The sequence below is a fragment of the Glycine max genome, chromosome 13, assembly GCF_000004515.6.
Source record: "Glycine max cultivar Williams 82 chromosome 13, Glycine_max_v4.0, whole genome shotgun sequence".
Classification (NCBI taxonomy): Eukaryota; Viridiplantae; Streptophyta; class Magnoliopsida; order Fabales; family Fabaceae; genus Glycine; species Glycine max.
This window is the reverse complement of record NC_038249.2, coordinates 34,240,717-34,257,161: the sequence shown is the minus strand read 5'-3', so window position 1 is coordinate 34,257,161 and position 16,445 is coordinate 34,240,717. Positions and strand designations below refer to the sequence as shown.

Sequence of the window (16,445 nt, the reverse complement as noted above, 5' to 3'; positions counted from 1 at the left end):
CCTCTCCACAAATGCGGATATAAGTCCAGGATCGCCAGTAATAACTGAACAATCTATCAGTGGACTTAATCCTGTGGCAGCCACCAGGCCTTCAATCTCAGGCACTGGCCTCCCAATCAGTGTCAGCTTCCTCCCATGTGACACTAACTTCAAATCAGGACGTTCCTGATTTGAAGTACAAATTATACAATTATTAAAAAAAAATTAATCATAAACAAATAAATAAACAATGACAAATAATTAACAAATTAAAATACCTGTCCACTCCACACGGCATGTGCAACATGCTCGGCAAATGATGTGAGCACTGACGGGTCACGTGGACCACCAGGGAATCCCTCTGCAGCATCATCACCATCTGACCCCTCACCACTATCAGCACCCTGTGCGTCCGCACGCATCTCAGGTGCCTCCGTAGGCTGCTCAGGGACATCATCAGTCATGTCAGCGACGTCCTCAGCCATATCACGTCCCTCCGTAGTCATCTGATGAACGCGTAGCCTACGGGCTGAGGCAGTAGGCCTACGCCTCTCGGGAACATCGCCAGCATCCTCGTCAGCAGCTCTATCTCTGCCTACAACTCTACCTATGGCACGACCTAAACCTCGTGTTCTGGCCATGATCTGTATATCATGTCGAACACGTATTTTTTTCGGTCAAAATATACACAATTTTCTTTATAAAAAATCAACTTTATTTATAAACAAATAAGACTAACTTAAATCAAATTATTTTCACACATACACAACCTAATTTTAAAAAAAAAATTAAACAACTTCATTTATATAAAAAAAAACAACTAATGTAAAATAAAATTATTAATAAACATGCACAACTTAATTTTTTTAAAAAAAATTAAACAACTTCATTTATAAAAAAAAACACAACTAATATAAAAATAATTCATTACTAAACATCCACAACTTAATTTTTTTAAAAAATTAAACAACTTCATTTATAAAAAAAACACAACTAATGTAAAAAAAATTAATTAGTAAACATCCAACTCTTAATTTAAAAAAAAATAAGAAACTTCATTTCTAAAAAAAAACACAACTAAATTACTTAGTAAACATCAACAAGTTAATTTTTTTTAAAAAAAAAATAAACAACTTCATTTATAAAAACAAAACACAACTAATATAAAAATAATTCATTACTAAACATCCACAACTTAATTTTTAAAAAAAATTAAACAACTAATGTAAAAAAAAATTATTTAGTAAACATCCACAATTTTTTTAGTAAATAAAATACTTCATTTATAATAAAATAAACTAATTAATTATAAAAAATTAGTATTTTTATAAAACTTCCAAAACACACAACTTTAATTATAAAAATAGACAACTTCATTTTTAAAGAAAAAACACTAATTTAAAAAAAAAACAATAAACAAAAACAAACACAACTAATTTTATAAAAAAAAATTAATTTACAAATTAATATTTAGTAAAAATACACAATTTAAATTATAAAAAAAATATGACATCAAAAACCCAAACTTCATTTTTCATAAAATCTAAAAAACAAAATAACCAAAATAAATAAAATAATTCATTTAAAAAAAACAAAATAATTTCTGTTTAAAAAAAATTTAAAAAAAAAAAAACAAAAAAACCACTTCCGGAAGAAGTGGTTCTTCCGGAAACATTCCGGAAGAAGGGTTCTTCCGGAAAGGTCTTCCGGAAGTTTGAAACTTCTTCCGGAAGTGCGAGTCTTTCGGAATTCTTCCGGATGAACCACTTCTTCCGGAAAGTTCCCGGAAGAGGTTTTCCGGAAGTCTTCCGGAAGAAGTGTTCTTCCGGTAGACGTTTGGTTACTTCCGGAAGAACACTTCTTCTGGAAACTTTCCGGAACAGGTTCTTCCGGAACTTCCGGAAGAACCCCTAACGGGTCTTCCGGAAGACGCCGTCGTCAGCCTTTTGCGCCATTTTTTCCGGCGTCCTCTCGTCTTCTCCCCTCTCGTCTTCTACCCTAAGGTTACTATCCTAAGGTAACTATCCTAAGGTTCCATTGCTATGCTAACAATGCTGCATATTACAAGCAAAGGGTAGGGAGGGAGACTAACCTGTTCGTGTTCGCGGAGAAGAAGAAGAAAACCTTGCCTTGGGCGCGCCTCGCGGAGAAGAAGGAAGTTCACGAAGAAGATAAGAAGAACCAGGTTCACGGAAGAGGAAGAGAGGTTCACGGAAGAGGAAGAGAGGTTCACGGAAGATAAGAAGACGAAGCTGTTCGTTCGAAGAAACAGTGTCTTCCGGGAGGTAATTCGCGTTTTTTATAATTTTATCTTAAAGGGCAAAATGGTAGTTTCATTAATTTGCTGGGTGCACCAGCAATATTGCTGGGTGCACCTAGCATCTCCCATATATCATTTAGGTAAAAAAATAAAATCCACTAACTCAGAGTCCAACCCACACATGGTTTGCGTAAATAAGAGGCATCGCAAGGGCAAACACATGACAAAAAAGAGAGTATAAAACATTATTTTCGAATTAGGGTTTCTGACTGATCTCCCTCTCTCTGCTCTCTGAGCACACCTCCACTCTGTTCCTCAGATTCATCACCACCTTGCGTTGCGCCAATGGGAAAAGCATTCGACATCGGAGCCGTTCCGTTCAACGCCGAGGGGTGGGGTCCGCCGGACAGCACCATCACCGGCAGCAACATCAACCTCCCTCTGAACGTCCCCTTCGCCCCCTTCTCCCGCTCCGACAAATTGGGCCGCATCGCCGACTGGACCCGCAACTTCAACAACCCGACCCGCTCCAAGAACCCCGCTGACGCCGTCTTTGACTTCACGAACGACGACGACGACGACACCTTCCACCTCGTCGACCCCAAGCCCCCGCCGCGCCCCAAATTTGGTCCCAAGTGGCGCTTCCCGCAGCAGCGCCAGCTCCCTCAGCGCCGCGACGAAGAAGTCGAGGCGAAGAAGCGCGAGCAGGAGAAGGAACGCGCCCGCCGAGATCGTCTCTACCACATGAACCGCTCAAACCCTAATCAGCAGCGCCGTGAAGCCGCTGTTTTCAAATCCTCCGTCGATATCCAACCCGAATGGAACATGCACGACCAGATCCCCTTCAGCACCTTCTCCAAGCTCTCCTTCACCGTTCCCGAACCCGAAGACCTTCTCCTCTGCGGCGCTCTGGAATACTACGACCGCACTTACGATCGCATCACGCCCAAAAACGAACGCCGCCTCGAACGCTTCAAGAATCGAAACTTCTTCAAAGTCACCACCACCGACGACCCCATCATTCGCAGACTCGCCAACGAGGACAAGGCCACCGTTTTCGCCACCGACACGATTCTGTCCACTCTCATGTGTGCCCCTCGTTCTGTTTATTCCTGGGACATTGTCGTCCAGCGTGTCGGAAACAAGCTTTTCTTTGATAAGCGCGATGGGTCGCAGCTCGATTTGCTCTCTGTTCATGAAACCTCGCAGGAGCCATTGCCTGAGTCGAAGGATGATATTAACTCTGCCCATTCGTTGAGCGTTGAGGCTGCTTATATCAACCAGAATTTCTCTCAGCAGGTGCTTATTAGGGATGGGAATAAGGTTACTTTTGATGAGGCTAACCCTTTTGCTAATGAAGGTGAGGAGGTTGCTTCTGTCGCTTATAGGTATAGGAGGTGGAAGCTTGATGATGATATGTATCTTGTTGCGAGGTGTGAGGTTCATAGTGTTGTTGACGTGAACAAGCAGAGGTCGTTCCTTACTTTGAATGCGTTGAATGAGTTTGATCCCAAGTATTCGGGTGTGGACTGGAGGCAGAAGTTGGAGACTCAGAGGGGTGCTGTGTTGGCCACTGAGCTTAAGAACAATGCAAATAAGTTGGCTAAGTGGACTGCTCAGGCTCTTTTGGCGAGCGCGGATACGATGAAGTTGGGGTATGTGTCGAGGATTCATCCCCGTGATCATTTCAATCATGTGATTTTGGCTGTGGTTGGATATAAACCCAGGGACTTTGCGGCACAGATTAATTTGAACACGACGAATATGTGGGGGATTGTGAAGTCTATTGTGGATTTGTGCATGAAATTGAATGAGGGGAAGTATGTTCTTGTGAAAGATCCATCTAAGCCCCAGGTTAGGATTTACGAGGTTCCTGCGGATGCTTTTGAAAATGACTACGTGGAGGAGCCACTTCCGGAGGATGAACAAGTTCAGCCTCCATCAGAGGGTGCTGAGGGGGGAGAGGCAACTACTACAACTAATGACGTGGAAGATAAGCAGATAGATGGTCAAGCTTAAAAAGGTAATTGTATTGAATCTGGTTCATACTCTAGTTGGTTTTATTAATGTTATTATAGATGCTTGTATCTTGTGCCCGTTTTGTGGGGGTGGGTTATGAAAATGCGTCTGCTCTGCTTAATGATCTGTGACTCTTCCTTTGCATGTTGAGATGACATGGTGTATTATGTTGTTGCTTTAGAGGTCATAGTCGTATATTAGCTTTCCTTTAAATAATTTGTGTTGAACATGTTGGTTTTAGTCCATACCTTTTAAAAAAATGGGTTGTCTATTGAGGTGCTCTAGTCCTTATTTCAAAACCTGAATGTTCCAACAAGTAGTGTTCGAAGACCTTTCTAATTAACTTGCTAGTATTAGAAAATGGACAACTGCATTTAAGTTGGTGGAAAGTTGGAAATGGCTTGGTCAAGTAAATAAGGCTATAATTGATGAAGTTGTAAATTCCCTGAATTCCAAGTGATGACTTTGCTGATAAAAGTTCTTTATCATATTCTTCGCAATAGATTATTGATCATGCAACATGTTTTATTAGTGCACCAATACGTTAAAAACATTAACATGCTGATAAAGTTACTGAATCTTAAATGTGCATGCGTAAGGAATACTCAGTATAAAGGAGAAAAAGTGATATTGATTGAAGGCGAAAGAAGACATGTCATGTAGTCATTTAACTTTCTATAACTAGTAAGTTTGGTAGTTGTAATAGTTTTGCTGTCGATGTGGGTGAACTTGAAGTGACCAATGACTTGTAGTGTTTCATTTGATAGCGCTAGAAAAGGCTCAAAACGCAGGTCATGTTGGCGAGGTCAGAACCTTGTTGTGTGATCACTAATGATAATCAATTATCTTTTATGTATTCTTATTTCATTGTTTTAAGACTTTAAGTTGGAACCCTTCATTCCTTTCTTTATGTTTATTGGCGAGATATTAGGTTTTTTAAGGATATTCAATTATTGTAGGTCAATTACCAATGCGTACAGTTTAATGTCGTTTGATATGCGGAAGTCATAATATTGATATGGTATTCTGCTAACAGTATATATTCGTATATGACTTTTATTTTTTGGGTCGGTGCAGGTCATTTTTTTATTGGAGTTGATGGCCGTTCATTTGGAAAAAAAGATCGTACTCGGATAAATTTTCTTTAACACTGCTTATTTGTCGGCCAAAATTTTGCAATATGTGATGTTCCTTTTGGACCAAAAGTTTAAAGCAAAACTTCTTAGTGTTTTTTTTCTATGCTACAGCTGTTTATGATTTACAGACCTTAGCATATTTAAGTGGAACCACCAAAGCAGTAATATCTTTCAAAATTGTATTACGCTCATTTGGGCTTAGGGTTATTATTGTGGTTTACAAATTTCCATGTTTGCACAGAGTGATCTTGAGATTCGCAAGCTACAAACATTTTGGTTTGTTATCGTATTGTAAACGACCAAATTAGATAAAAACATGCTTTTATTTCTTGTATTTTTTGTCTGAACATGCTTTATTTCTTGTATTTTTGGTCTGATACAAATATACAATTATAGGCCATGTGAGACATGAATGAGGAAATGAAGTAATTGTAGAAAATAAGCAAAAATGTCAAGAAATTAAAATTTAGGATAAGTAATGGAGATAAATCAAGAAATTAAGAAACACGTGATTTTTTTTAATGCTCTCCTTCAAGCTGGTGAATAAATATTTATTATTTGCTTTTAGTCAAAAAAATATTTATTATTTTGTAGTTTGAAGGAAAGACTTAAAAGCTGCTTTGTAGGGATTCTCTTTTGAATATATGATTTGTTAATTGATGTAACGAAGTAATTGTTTATAACTCTATTAAATGTTGGTCTGTCGCTGGAATTTTGTCATTTTGTAGTGGGTTATTAGCAACACTAACAGTTATCACAAAATAACTTATGCTACAATTTTATTTAGATGTCATCAAGTCTTGATCTTGTTACTATATTTTGCTTCTAGTTCATTTATGTCACGAATTACTTTGTTGGGATATCTTTTTCTAATTGATCCTGCACATGTCTGTGTTTGTGTACACCTTGATGGATAGCTTTTTCCTTTCTTAAATAACAATAATCTTTCTGGTTTCCTCTTTAAATTCTTAAGATTCTTGTCTTTGGCTTGTAAATAACCGACACTTGTAAGAGTAGAAAATGAGGAGATACAATACATTGGTCAACAAACTAAAATCAACGTGTGCACCTCAGTTTTTAGAAAAGTTAAACGAAAAGAACTTCTATAAAAATCAATTATAAAATCTTCATCAGGAGTATATAAAATATGAGTACTAAGTACTAAACATTTATGCAAGAAAAATCATCAAATAGTCTAAACTTAAGAAAATCAGAAATAATAAATATCAAAATAGGTATATTTATTATAAAATTATTCTTACTGTTTAATTAATATAATTATTAAACAATTCCGAACCTTATGGGTGGATTGTTTGATTTAAGATATTTTAAAGAACTTCCACATATAATATTGAAAATAATTTTGACATTTTACATTAATTGATGGAAGAAAAAAAAAATCTTAATTTCCAATCATTTCTATATATGAAAAAAAATGGTCAAAGTTTTGGTTTCAGCTTTCTATAAATTAGTGTCTGATCCTAACCTCATAGTGCACAACCATCTCTCTCATTTCTCTATCTCACACACCCACTTGAGTAGAAAAATGGCTAAAGCCTTGACATTATTCATGTTCCTACTGAGCTTTATCACTGTGTTTGAACCCAATTCACTCTCCTAAACACCAACACCCTCCACACCACCATATCTCTCCCACTCTTACACCTCATCCCCATTCACCATCCCACCCTTCACATCTTCACCATCATCATCATCACCATGGTCATCACCATCATCATCATCATTATCCGACCCATGCACCTCATCCTTCAGTTCTCTCTCTTAACCATGCTCCAGCTCCGACTCCTGCACATCATTATAAAAAAAACCTGCTTTGCAACGTTGAACCTCTGATGATGTTTGAGCGCAAACATCTCCAATAAAAATTTATTTGCGTTGTGGGAGTTGTTTTTATTTTTTTATACTCAGTTATGTTAAATTGATTGATATATGCTTCCATTTTTTTATTGTTTCAGGGATGGAGGCTTATGAGCCTAAAGTTGTAATGATGGAGGTTCAATGCTTAAATTATATTGTAATAGATTTTATTTGAAACAAAAGGATTTAATATAGAAAATGTGTGGTTAGTTTTGAATATCCATTTTTGAAAAACAAGGCTTTTGTAACGAATTTGCTTAAGCTCCATCTCATATCTCTTGTATGGGAAAATTTTGGGGAAAATGCACGTTAAATATTTTGTTAATGTTTCTGTCATGAACGTACCACCAGACCAGAAGTTTTAAAAAGTATATAACGTGCATTTTCTCCGAAATTTTCCACCTGTGCAATTAAACCCTAATCGCACAAAACTAAGCGAAGTAATTGCTCGAATTCAAATCTGCCCTGCGTTGATGTAGAATAGATTGGGCAAATTTTTGTGGCTGCGTTTCATCTCTTTTCTCTGAATTCTCAAGAGCCTTGAAATAATTTCCCCATATTTTTCATTCTGCTACTGTTTTTCTATGAAACTTTCTGTTACTAGTTTAGGAGAGAACAAAAAAAAAAAGATTTTCGGGAGGGATTAGGTAGTAGAAAAACAATTCGATACATGATGTTTGTAAAAGAGAAAAGTACTTTCTAATATACATGACGATAACTTGTTGTCTTTTTATGTGTCTATCTTCTCTATGAATTAATGAGAAAATGTCCAACTCTCTAACATTCAGCGTGGAAAGTTGACTTATCATTATAGGAAGGATAGAATGAATTGTGTTTCTCAATGTTCTTAAGAAAGTATTTTCAATAATTCACTTTTAGTGAAATGAAAAAAAAAGTGTTAAAAAAAGGATTTCTAGAAGAAATACATAAATGAAATGCATGTATCAATAAAAAAGAAAGGTGTAAATACGAATAGCCACAATTTTTTTGGCTGGATTGAGTCATGTTATTGGGTTGGATCGAATTATATTACTGGGCCTTTATTGCGCTAAATAGCACTATTGTTTCTTGCACTTCCATAAATTGTTACTAGCACCTCAAACAATATGGAAAGCCCAATTCAGAATGTAATTTACATTCCAGATTGGATTTTCTGGAATGTAATGGGTGCTGCTAAAAATTTATGGAGGTGCAGGAAGTTTTAGCCACTGTAGTATGTTTGGATTAGTTTTACAGTAAAAATAATCAATTATTTTTTATGATAAAAGTAAAACAATAAATAATTATTTTTACTTTTTCATTATAGCACCATGATTTTTAAGGTAAAATTTAGAGCAAATTACAAAAACATCACTTTTGTTTTACTCATTACACAAGGATTTCCTCTTATTTTTCAACCTACAAAAAACTCTATTTTTTGCATTCCCGTTATAGCGGTCCTCCTTGTGCTTCAAACGACGTTAACTTGGTCTGGTCACATGACTAACACTTTATTCGTGAGATTTTTTTTTTTTTTTTCTCAAAGCACCCTCATCTCTACAATTACTTACTCATCCCTTGTATTTTATACATATTACATATGCATTCCCTGTATTTTTTAAATGTTAGGCATGATACTCCTTTATTATTTCATATCTAGATTGACAATTTGCACTGCCATATTTATTGAGAATACAAACTTGTCAATTTTGTATTATCCAAACACATTAGAAGTGGTTCTAAACAATAAACAATTCAGAATTATAAAATGTGTGAGGTGCAAATGTTGAATTCCAATGCATGGCTAAAAGGATAATGCGGTTATTGTTAGGAAAGGAATATGAGATTGTTTATACTTCATATGAATAGGATGCTGCAAAATCTAACGTAGCCAAACAAGGCACAAGGAGGCATAAAGCGTGACAGGGAATGAGGATGGTTTTTCTTCGGCCTCTGTTAGTCAATGCCAAATATTAAACCCTTTTTGACTATTTTTTTTACTTTATGTGTCACCACATCGGTCCCACTTCTGTTTCTCTAAAATTCCTAACACCAGCATTTGCAATCCCTTACCCATCCAACTCAACTCACACTAGTCGCGCGTGTTTACTTTTTTCACCTTCTTATCTATATATTCACTCTTAGTATGCTCCTAGATTAACTTTTGTGTATTACACGTCAAAATTATAAATATTAAGGTATAAAATGTGTTTTAGAACTTCTTGCACCATGATGATTTTGGTTTTTGTGCTTTTTATAATTAGTGATTTTTTTTTTATATAGAACTCATGAATTTATGATACATGGCTGAGAGATGAAATTTGTCAATTATAAAAATATAAGAAGCATAATTATTGTTTTTAAAAATACAGAAATTAAGATATAAGACCAATTTTGGTCGAAAAATCAAAGAATTGAAAATACATTGTACCTTTTTTTTATAGGACAGATACATTGTACCTATATTTCAAATATATATATATATATATATATATATATATATATATAAATATAATGTATGGTAGGAATTTGTACAAAGTTGACTTCTATAGTGGCTCAAATGAAATAAAGTGTATCTTGGTCCAATATTTTCCATTAAAATTGTTGAATGTGAAAGAGTATTGATAGTTGCAAGGGTCGTTTTTCATGGTGGTAATTTTTTTCTGTGAGACATGATAATTATGAATATATACCATAATATCATATTTAAATGGTCAATATTAAAAAGAATGCACATGAATTTTAAGTAGTCACGTAATCACTAACTATTTTTTGTAAACCACTAACTAATTTTTATTTTGGATCATTCATATATAATTATATTATCTAAATTTATAATTTTCATTCATCACAATAACTAATTGTCCCACTTGATACACATACCACACTATATTGCTCCCATTATACGCACAAAAAGTAATTTTACCCTTTTTAAAAAGAATTATATTATTATTTTTTCAAAATATTTATAAATTAAATGAATTGGATTGTTTTAAATTCTCCTCTCTTCAAAATTCATTGATCAAGTTTAGTGTTTTGTTCAAATTTAGGAAATTTCAGAATGTTGCTTTCTTTAAAATTATAGTTTTTTTTTTACTAAATTACGTTAAATTTATGATTTCAGAACCTTTTAAATCTTTGCATATTCTAAAGTTTTCCTAAATTCTCATTTTTAGCAAAAAAATAATATTTGAGATTTTATAGAGAGAATAAATGACAGGACGATCTATTTATAACAATAATAAAATTACAAAATTAAATTTAAATTTAAATTTATTAAATTTCTAAAATTAATAATTAATCATAACAGAGATCCAAATTAAAAGTTATTAAATTTATAAAATTAATAATTAATCATAACAGAGAGGTCCAAATTGTACTAAAACTTTTTTTTTATTTGAAACAACAAGTTATCTTTTTTTTATTATTGAAGATAACATCTTATACTAATATATTAGAACATAATTAATAAATAATTTTATCTTTAAGTATGTAGTCATAAGTCTAATATGTGTATAAAAAAATATTTATTGGAAGAAGTCAATTTTTTAAATTAATCTCGATATCTTACAAGATTAGTATCTGAATTTCGGTTAAATATAACTTTTCAGAAATAAAAAGTGAAATAACACGGAACTGATATGTTGAGATTAAAGAAATACTATGTCACCTAAATTGTTGTTGAAAAGGAAAAAAAAATGCCAATTCCTCATTCTTGAATGGTTTTTTGGAAAAAATATCATTAAGATTTTGCGTGGAAAAAATGGATTTTCTTGAATACCAAAACCATCATTCCATCAACTAATTAGTCATAATGTCATACCATATAATGAAATAAATTATTCTAAAATTATTTTTAAAGACATTATCAAATCTATTTGATTGTTATATAATTGTTTTCCACTGTTTGTTTGCATCAGTAATTATATTGTAGCATAAGAAAATTGAATATAATCAATATATACTAAGGCTTTGGTCAGTTTGAATATTTTTCATTCTTTTCAGCAAAGTTTTCTCTATAATAGTAATTAAAAATGTGGGTGAACATATTTTTTTCTCCATCCATATCTATTTCTTTTCATTAATGTCCTCTTTATACCAATCATTCATTTGAATAATAATAATAATAATAATAATTTTCTTGATGCATGTTATCATGAAGCAGAATTTAATATATACTTAATATATATTTATTGTTAGTATAAAAGTTTTTATACTATTAATAAGTCAAAAATAATTTATTTATTATTTTAAAACAATTATTAAAAAATTCAATAAAGTTAATATACATAATAATTTACAATTAACCGCATATTTTTTTAATAGAATCGACTATATCAATGTAGTATTATTTTCTTCTAAGAAAAAAAAAATCCAATTTTGCATGTTAGATTTTCTAATGAATAGTTTGACTAGAGTGTAGTGTAGCACACAAGAGGTGCATAGCGCGTAGGGAGCGAAGGAGAGGAGAAGAGAATCTAAGGTCCCTACGAAACATTTCATTTTCATTTCATTTCTTTCTTTACCAAAACAAAGTTAAAAGAAAAAATAAATAAAATAAAAGTCTCATCTCTTTTATTTACACACATCTTCTTTCTTTTTTCTTTTTCTCTCTCAGACTCTCATCAAAGTCATTACCAATGGACTCCATTTCCCCAAAACCTCAAGAGAATAATAATAATAATAATAATAATATTCCGAAGCCCATGACGAGATCAGAACCCGCGAACTCGTACCCAACAACGTTCGTCCAAGCGGACACAACCTCGTTCAAGCAAGTAGTCCAAATGCTAACCGGTTCCTCGGAGACAGCAAAGCAAGCCGCCGCCGCCGCCGCCGCCGCCTCCTCCTCCTCCTCCTCCTCGAAACCTGCGAACCCGATCCCACCCATGAAATCCATACCCAACAAGAAGCAGCAGCCGCATTTTTCTAAGCTCTACGAGCGCAGAACAAACTCCCTCAACCTCAGGAACAGTCTCCACATCAACCCCCTCACCTCGTTTTTCTCGAACCACACTAATTCCCCGCGAAAAGCCGACATCCTCTCCCCCAGCATCCTTGACTTCCCCGCACTCGTCCTCAGCCCCGTCACGCCTCTCATACCCGACCCTTTCGACCGATCCAACGCTGCCATTGATTCCGAAGCTGAAGTCAAAGCCATCAAAGAGAAAGGTTTCTTCTTGCATCCTTCTCCCAGAGACAAAGCTCAACCCCTCTTGCTCCCTCTCTTCCCCACAACTTCTCCCAGAGCCTCCTCAGGTCCTTCTTCTTCCGCTCCTCCTTCTTAGAATTGTTTTTTTTAATTATTATTTGCTTTCCCATTTTGTGTAAGATTCTTAATTCATATATATATAATTTATGTTTTAATTAATTACTGCCATTCATGCCGATTAGAGGGGTGAGGAGTTTCAGAAAATTTGTAATGGTTGGTTAATTATCAAGAGAATGGAATAATCTTAATTGCTTCAATTGTATGTAGTAAAAATTATTCTGCCGTCTTTCAGTAAAATGCTCCGTTTCGAGTTCGTTTAATTTGTGCGAGGAAATTAAAAAGTTGAATTCCAAAATGTGAATTTTGGTTAACCTAAATCCATTTTAGCGATTGTAGTGGGATGTACGTATGTACGATGTTATCTACTTTTATCCTTTTGCTGTACTTTTTTTTTTTTTTCACATTCAACTCGTTCAACTATTGTTTTCGCAGTTAAATTTTAATGGCTTTTAAAGCTGCGTAAAACTGTTTTTAATCAAATTAATTTTTAATTATTGAATGAAATTGAGAGGCGCGTTTAAATTAATTTTAGATAAACCCACTTGGGTCCACTTAGTGGTGGAGTGTTTTAGTAGTACTAGTTTGTATGAATTCTTATTAGATTTTAATCTTAGTAATGTTAATTATTGCACACCAAAAAAATTATTTTTTGATAATAAATTTTATATTACAAAAAAATCTCTTATGAGAATAGAACTTAATTTTGATTTTTAGTCAAACAAGTTCTGACACATTGTTTGAACAAGAGAAAGGGAGTTATGGAGGGCATTTATAATTAGAGATAATATTCATAATTAGCAAAATTAATAATACAACTCTTTAGGAAGTGCGGTCTTTATAGAGAAGGTAGGGACTAGTATAGCGAAGAAACCGGCATGAGAGAGTGAGAATGAAAAGAGAGAGAAGTGTTGGTTTGAAAATCAAATTGCATTTGCAAAGGCAGCTTTGGGCTAGCTGTCATACAAAGCGTAGAAGAATGGGGAAGGAATCTTGGCCTGTCTGATGTCTTTCTCAATGAGGGAAAGATCCCAAGGATTGAGATGAAGATAGGCATTGTATGTGCTGCTTGTGTTGTAAGCATGTAGTAGTTTTCATATACTATGTGCCCCAAACACCATCAACCTATATCCATAACATGGTTTCAATTGAAAATAAAAATTAAAAAAAAATGTTTTTTTAACGTTTAATTTTTCTTAATTATGAAAAGTTTATGTAAGTTGAATTTTAGAAATTATTTGAATCAGAGTATGTCTTAAGGCATATTAAACATTTAGATAGGTACTTATAAATGTTTATCATTGAGATATAAATCTTTTCAATTACAAATTAATTATACAATGTGATAGTGAACATAAACCTTTCATAAATTTTGAAAATTGCCGGACTTATTAAGTAGTATTAATAAGAAGTAAAAGTTGCTTGATGATAATTAGATGGAGGGAGGCGACATGTACAGTTTGAGCCATTAATTTATTTTCTTTCATTTGCTTCGTTTTTCCACTGTAGAAGGGTAGGGACCCCGTTACTTTGAATGTAAAGCTTTGGACAGCCGTAAAAGCAATCATGCGAACTCTTTCTCCGATTCAGTATTTTAATTTTCCTTTTTGACTCGAAGGAGACCAGAAATGAAGTGAATGGGGACATGAGAAAAGGAGGGAAGGGAAGTGGGGCTTGTGATGATGAAAGGGAAGAAAAGATGGGAGGTAGTGATGGGAACGTGAGAGCTAGAAAACAGGGTGTTGAGTGTGCTTCTTGTTTGTTTGTGTACGCTATACATATGATTTTTGCGGACTTAGCAACTCATGGTTGGTGCTGCATTAATTGAGAATTTGAAACTTATACATGTGCACTGCTCGGAGACCCTTGTTGCCTTCTGCTTACCCCTTATCAAGGTCATCTTCTATTTCCCTCTCGCAATCATTTTCGGGAGAAAAAATATATATAAAACATGTCACATGTGGCATGTTTTCATTTGATGTATTATTGATAATCATCCTTCATAAGTCCATCGATCTTTTTGCGCCATGACAAAAATTCAAGCATAACATCTTTGACTATATCTTCTCTACCTTTGAATTCTTCATACAAGTCACTGCTATGGTCCATAGGCCTTTATTTTTTTTTTTATTGTTGAAATATAATATATAAGCTTAATTGTATTTTTTTTATCTCATAAATATTACAATTATGCAATTTTTACTTGTTATTTGATTCGTGTACTACCGCGCGCGGATCAATTACCTTAGTAATGTAAGAGACTTGCATCATGAAGGTTGCAAACTAGAAAGTTGGTTGTATTATGGTTATTTCTCAACGAAAGTCTTGTGATTCCTCAACAAGACTTGCATATGTCTTTAGAATAGGAGAGGAGAAACAATTTCATACTTTTTTGGTTCTAAACTAAATGTTATTTTAGGTTATTTTACATAAATAAAGAAGAATTACTAAATAGATGAAAATGAATAACTCAAAAGGTTAGTGTGAGGATATAAGATCGGGTTGCATTCTCAAGTGAAACCGATCTATTTATTAAAATAAATAGATGAAAAATATATTATATATAATGATATATAATTAAATGATAATATAAAATCATTTTATACTAAAAGTGAATAAACAGTTTTACATTGATTCTTTCAAAAAAATCTTAATAAGACAAATCAAAACTTAAAATCTTAATTAACAATCGAGTGCATTAATCAATTGATGTGAAAATGTTTTTTTAGTCATTAGTCAATATTTTGAATTTTTATTAGTAAATATATAATTATATTAAATACTTATAAATCCATCATAAAAAGGTGTATTCCAAAACTCAAATCCTTATTGGTGATAAAATAACTGGAATGGAGAACCAAGTAAAGAAAGGAAGAGACGTTTATTTAAGGAAAGAAAAAAGTAATGAAACTTTGGAAAAGCACGCATAGCATATAAATGTCAATATTTTGTATTTCCTCCATGCTGATATAACAAGAAGAATGTAAACAGATGTTACATAGAGAAATAGAAATAGACCAAGTTGTTTTCCACCTTACATTAATTAATATATCTCACAACAGCAATAATTAAACAAGACAAAGAATTAATATAGTAAAATAAGATCACCATACTTTAAAATATGCAAATTGTTAGAACCAAGGAAGTTGTTGTAACAAATTATATATGCTACTCAGGAATCTCAATAAGAAGATCAAGAGTGTCCTTAGCCACATGCCACAATATAGCTTCCTCTTTGTTGTGGCTTTTTTTTGTTCTTCAATCTAACTGGTGTCTCTGGCACAGTGTGTGATGGCAATGCAACCACGACTGTAAGGGTTTGCCCTACCCCTTTCGTTGCAATTGTAGTAGGAACGTCCACGCCTACCGCATGGTATCTGGTTACTTCTAAGGGCTGCATAGCTGATGTACCTAGCTCTGCCTTTTCCAGGATGGCCATGCATCAGTGACCGAGGTGTTGATTCTGAACTCATCAAAAACTCATTGTCATCTACAATGAGATCAGCATCACCGTTAGAGATAATAGAGTCAAATTCTTCTATTGTTGTAGATGCAAATTCATCTATTGTGGCATATGTTTCAGCCACCATGGCCAGTGCCAGGAGAAGGAACACAAGCCATGCTTTGGAACTCATTTTAGATGGAAACTTTAATTGTGGAGAGAAAGAGAGGAAAAGGGTCTCTCTCTTAAATTGCCATTTTCCCTGCCCTTCCTGCCAGAGGGAGGGGAAAAGAAAAAGCTGGGAAGGTTGTTAATTAGTTTAATATGTTGGGGTAGAAAGTTAGAACTAGCTAGAGGGTGTGTGTTTTATGTGTGGCTGTAATTTGTGATGTAACTTGATTTTGGGGTGCATGTGCCCGTTTTTCTCTCTCATATGGTTTTGGTGACTGTTAATGCTATATATACACAGAAAGATTTCCCTTT

The 16,445-nt window shown here is 34.0% G+C and overlaps 3 protein-coding genes across 5 annotated transcripts; 2 read left to right on the top strand and 1 right to left on the bottom strand.

Moving 5' to 3' along the window:
- Nucleotides 1–2,464: 2,464 nt before the first annotated feature.
- On the top strand, nucleotides 2,465–5,728 carry LOC100802805 (eukaryotic translation initiation factor 3 subunit D). Its single transcript, XM_003542993.3, has 2 exons — nucleotides 2,465–4,262; nucleotides 5,336–5,728. Exon 1 carries the CDS (start codon nucleotides 2,585–2,587, stop codon nucleotides 4,256–4,258), a length of 1,674 nt encoding a protein of 557 aa, XP_003543041.1. The 5' UTR covers nucleotides 2,465–2,584; the 3' UTR covers nucleotides 4,259–4,262; nucleotides 5,336–5,728.
- Nucleotides 5,729–11,681: 5,953 nt separating this feature from the next.
- LOC100802274 (VQ motif-containing protein 4) lies at nucleotides 11,682–14,644 on the top strand. 3 transcript variants are annotated; one of them, XM_026125176.2, is made up of 2 exons: nucleotides 11,835–12,510; nucleotides 14,033–14,644. In XM_026125176.2, exons 1-2 carry the CDS (start codon nucleotides 11,892–11,894, stop codon nucleotides 14,035–14,037), a joined length of 624 nt encoding a protein of 207 aa, XP_025980961.1. In that variant the 5' UTR covers nucleotides 11,835–11,891; the 3' UTR covers nucleotides 14,038–14,644. The 3 variants fall into 3 exon arrangements, with proteins under 3 accessions (XP_025980959.1, XP_025980961.1, XP_025980960.1); XM_026125175.2 differs by having other exon boundaries at nucleotides 14,030–14,644; XM_026125174.2 differs by lacking the exon at nucleotides 14,033–14,644 and having other exon boundaries at nucleotides 11,682–12,760.
- An 821-nt stretch (nucleotides 14,645–15,465) lies between these two features.
- On the bottom strand, nucleotides 15,466–16,445 carry LOC121173329 (protein RALF-like 19). Its single transcript, XM_041008351.1, has one exon. It carries the CDS (start codon nucleotides 16,153–16,155, stop codon nucleotides 15,784–15,786), a length of 372 nt encoding a protein of 123 aa, XP_040864285.1. The 5' UTR covers nucleotides 16,156–16,445; the 3' UTR covers nucleotides 15,466–15,783.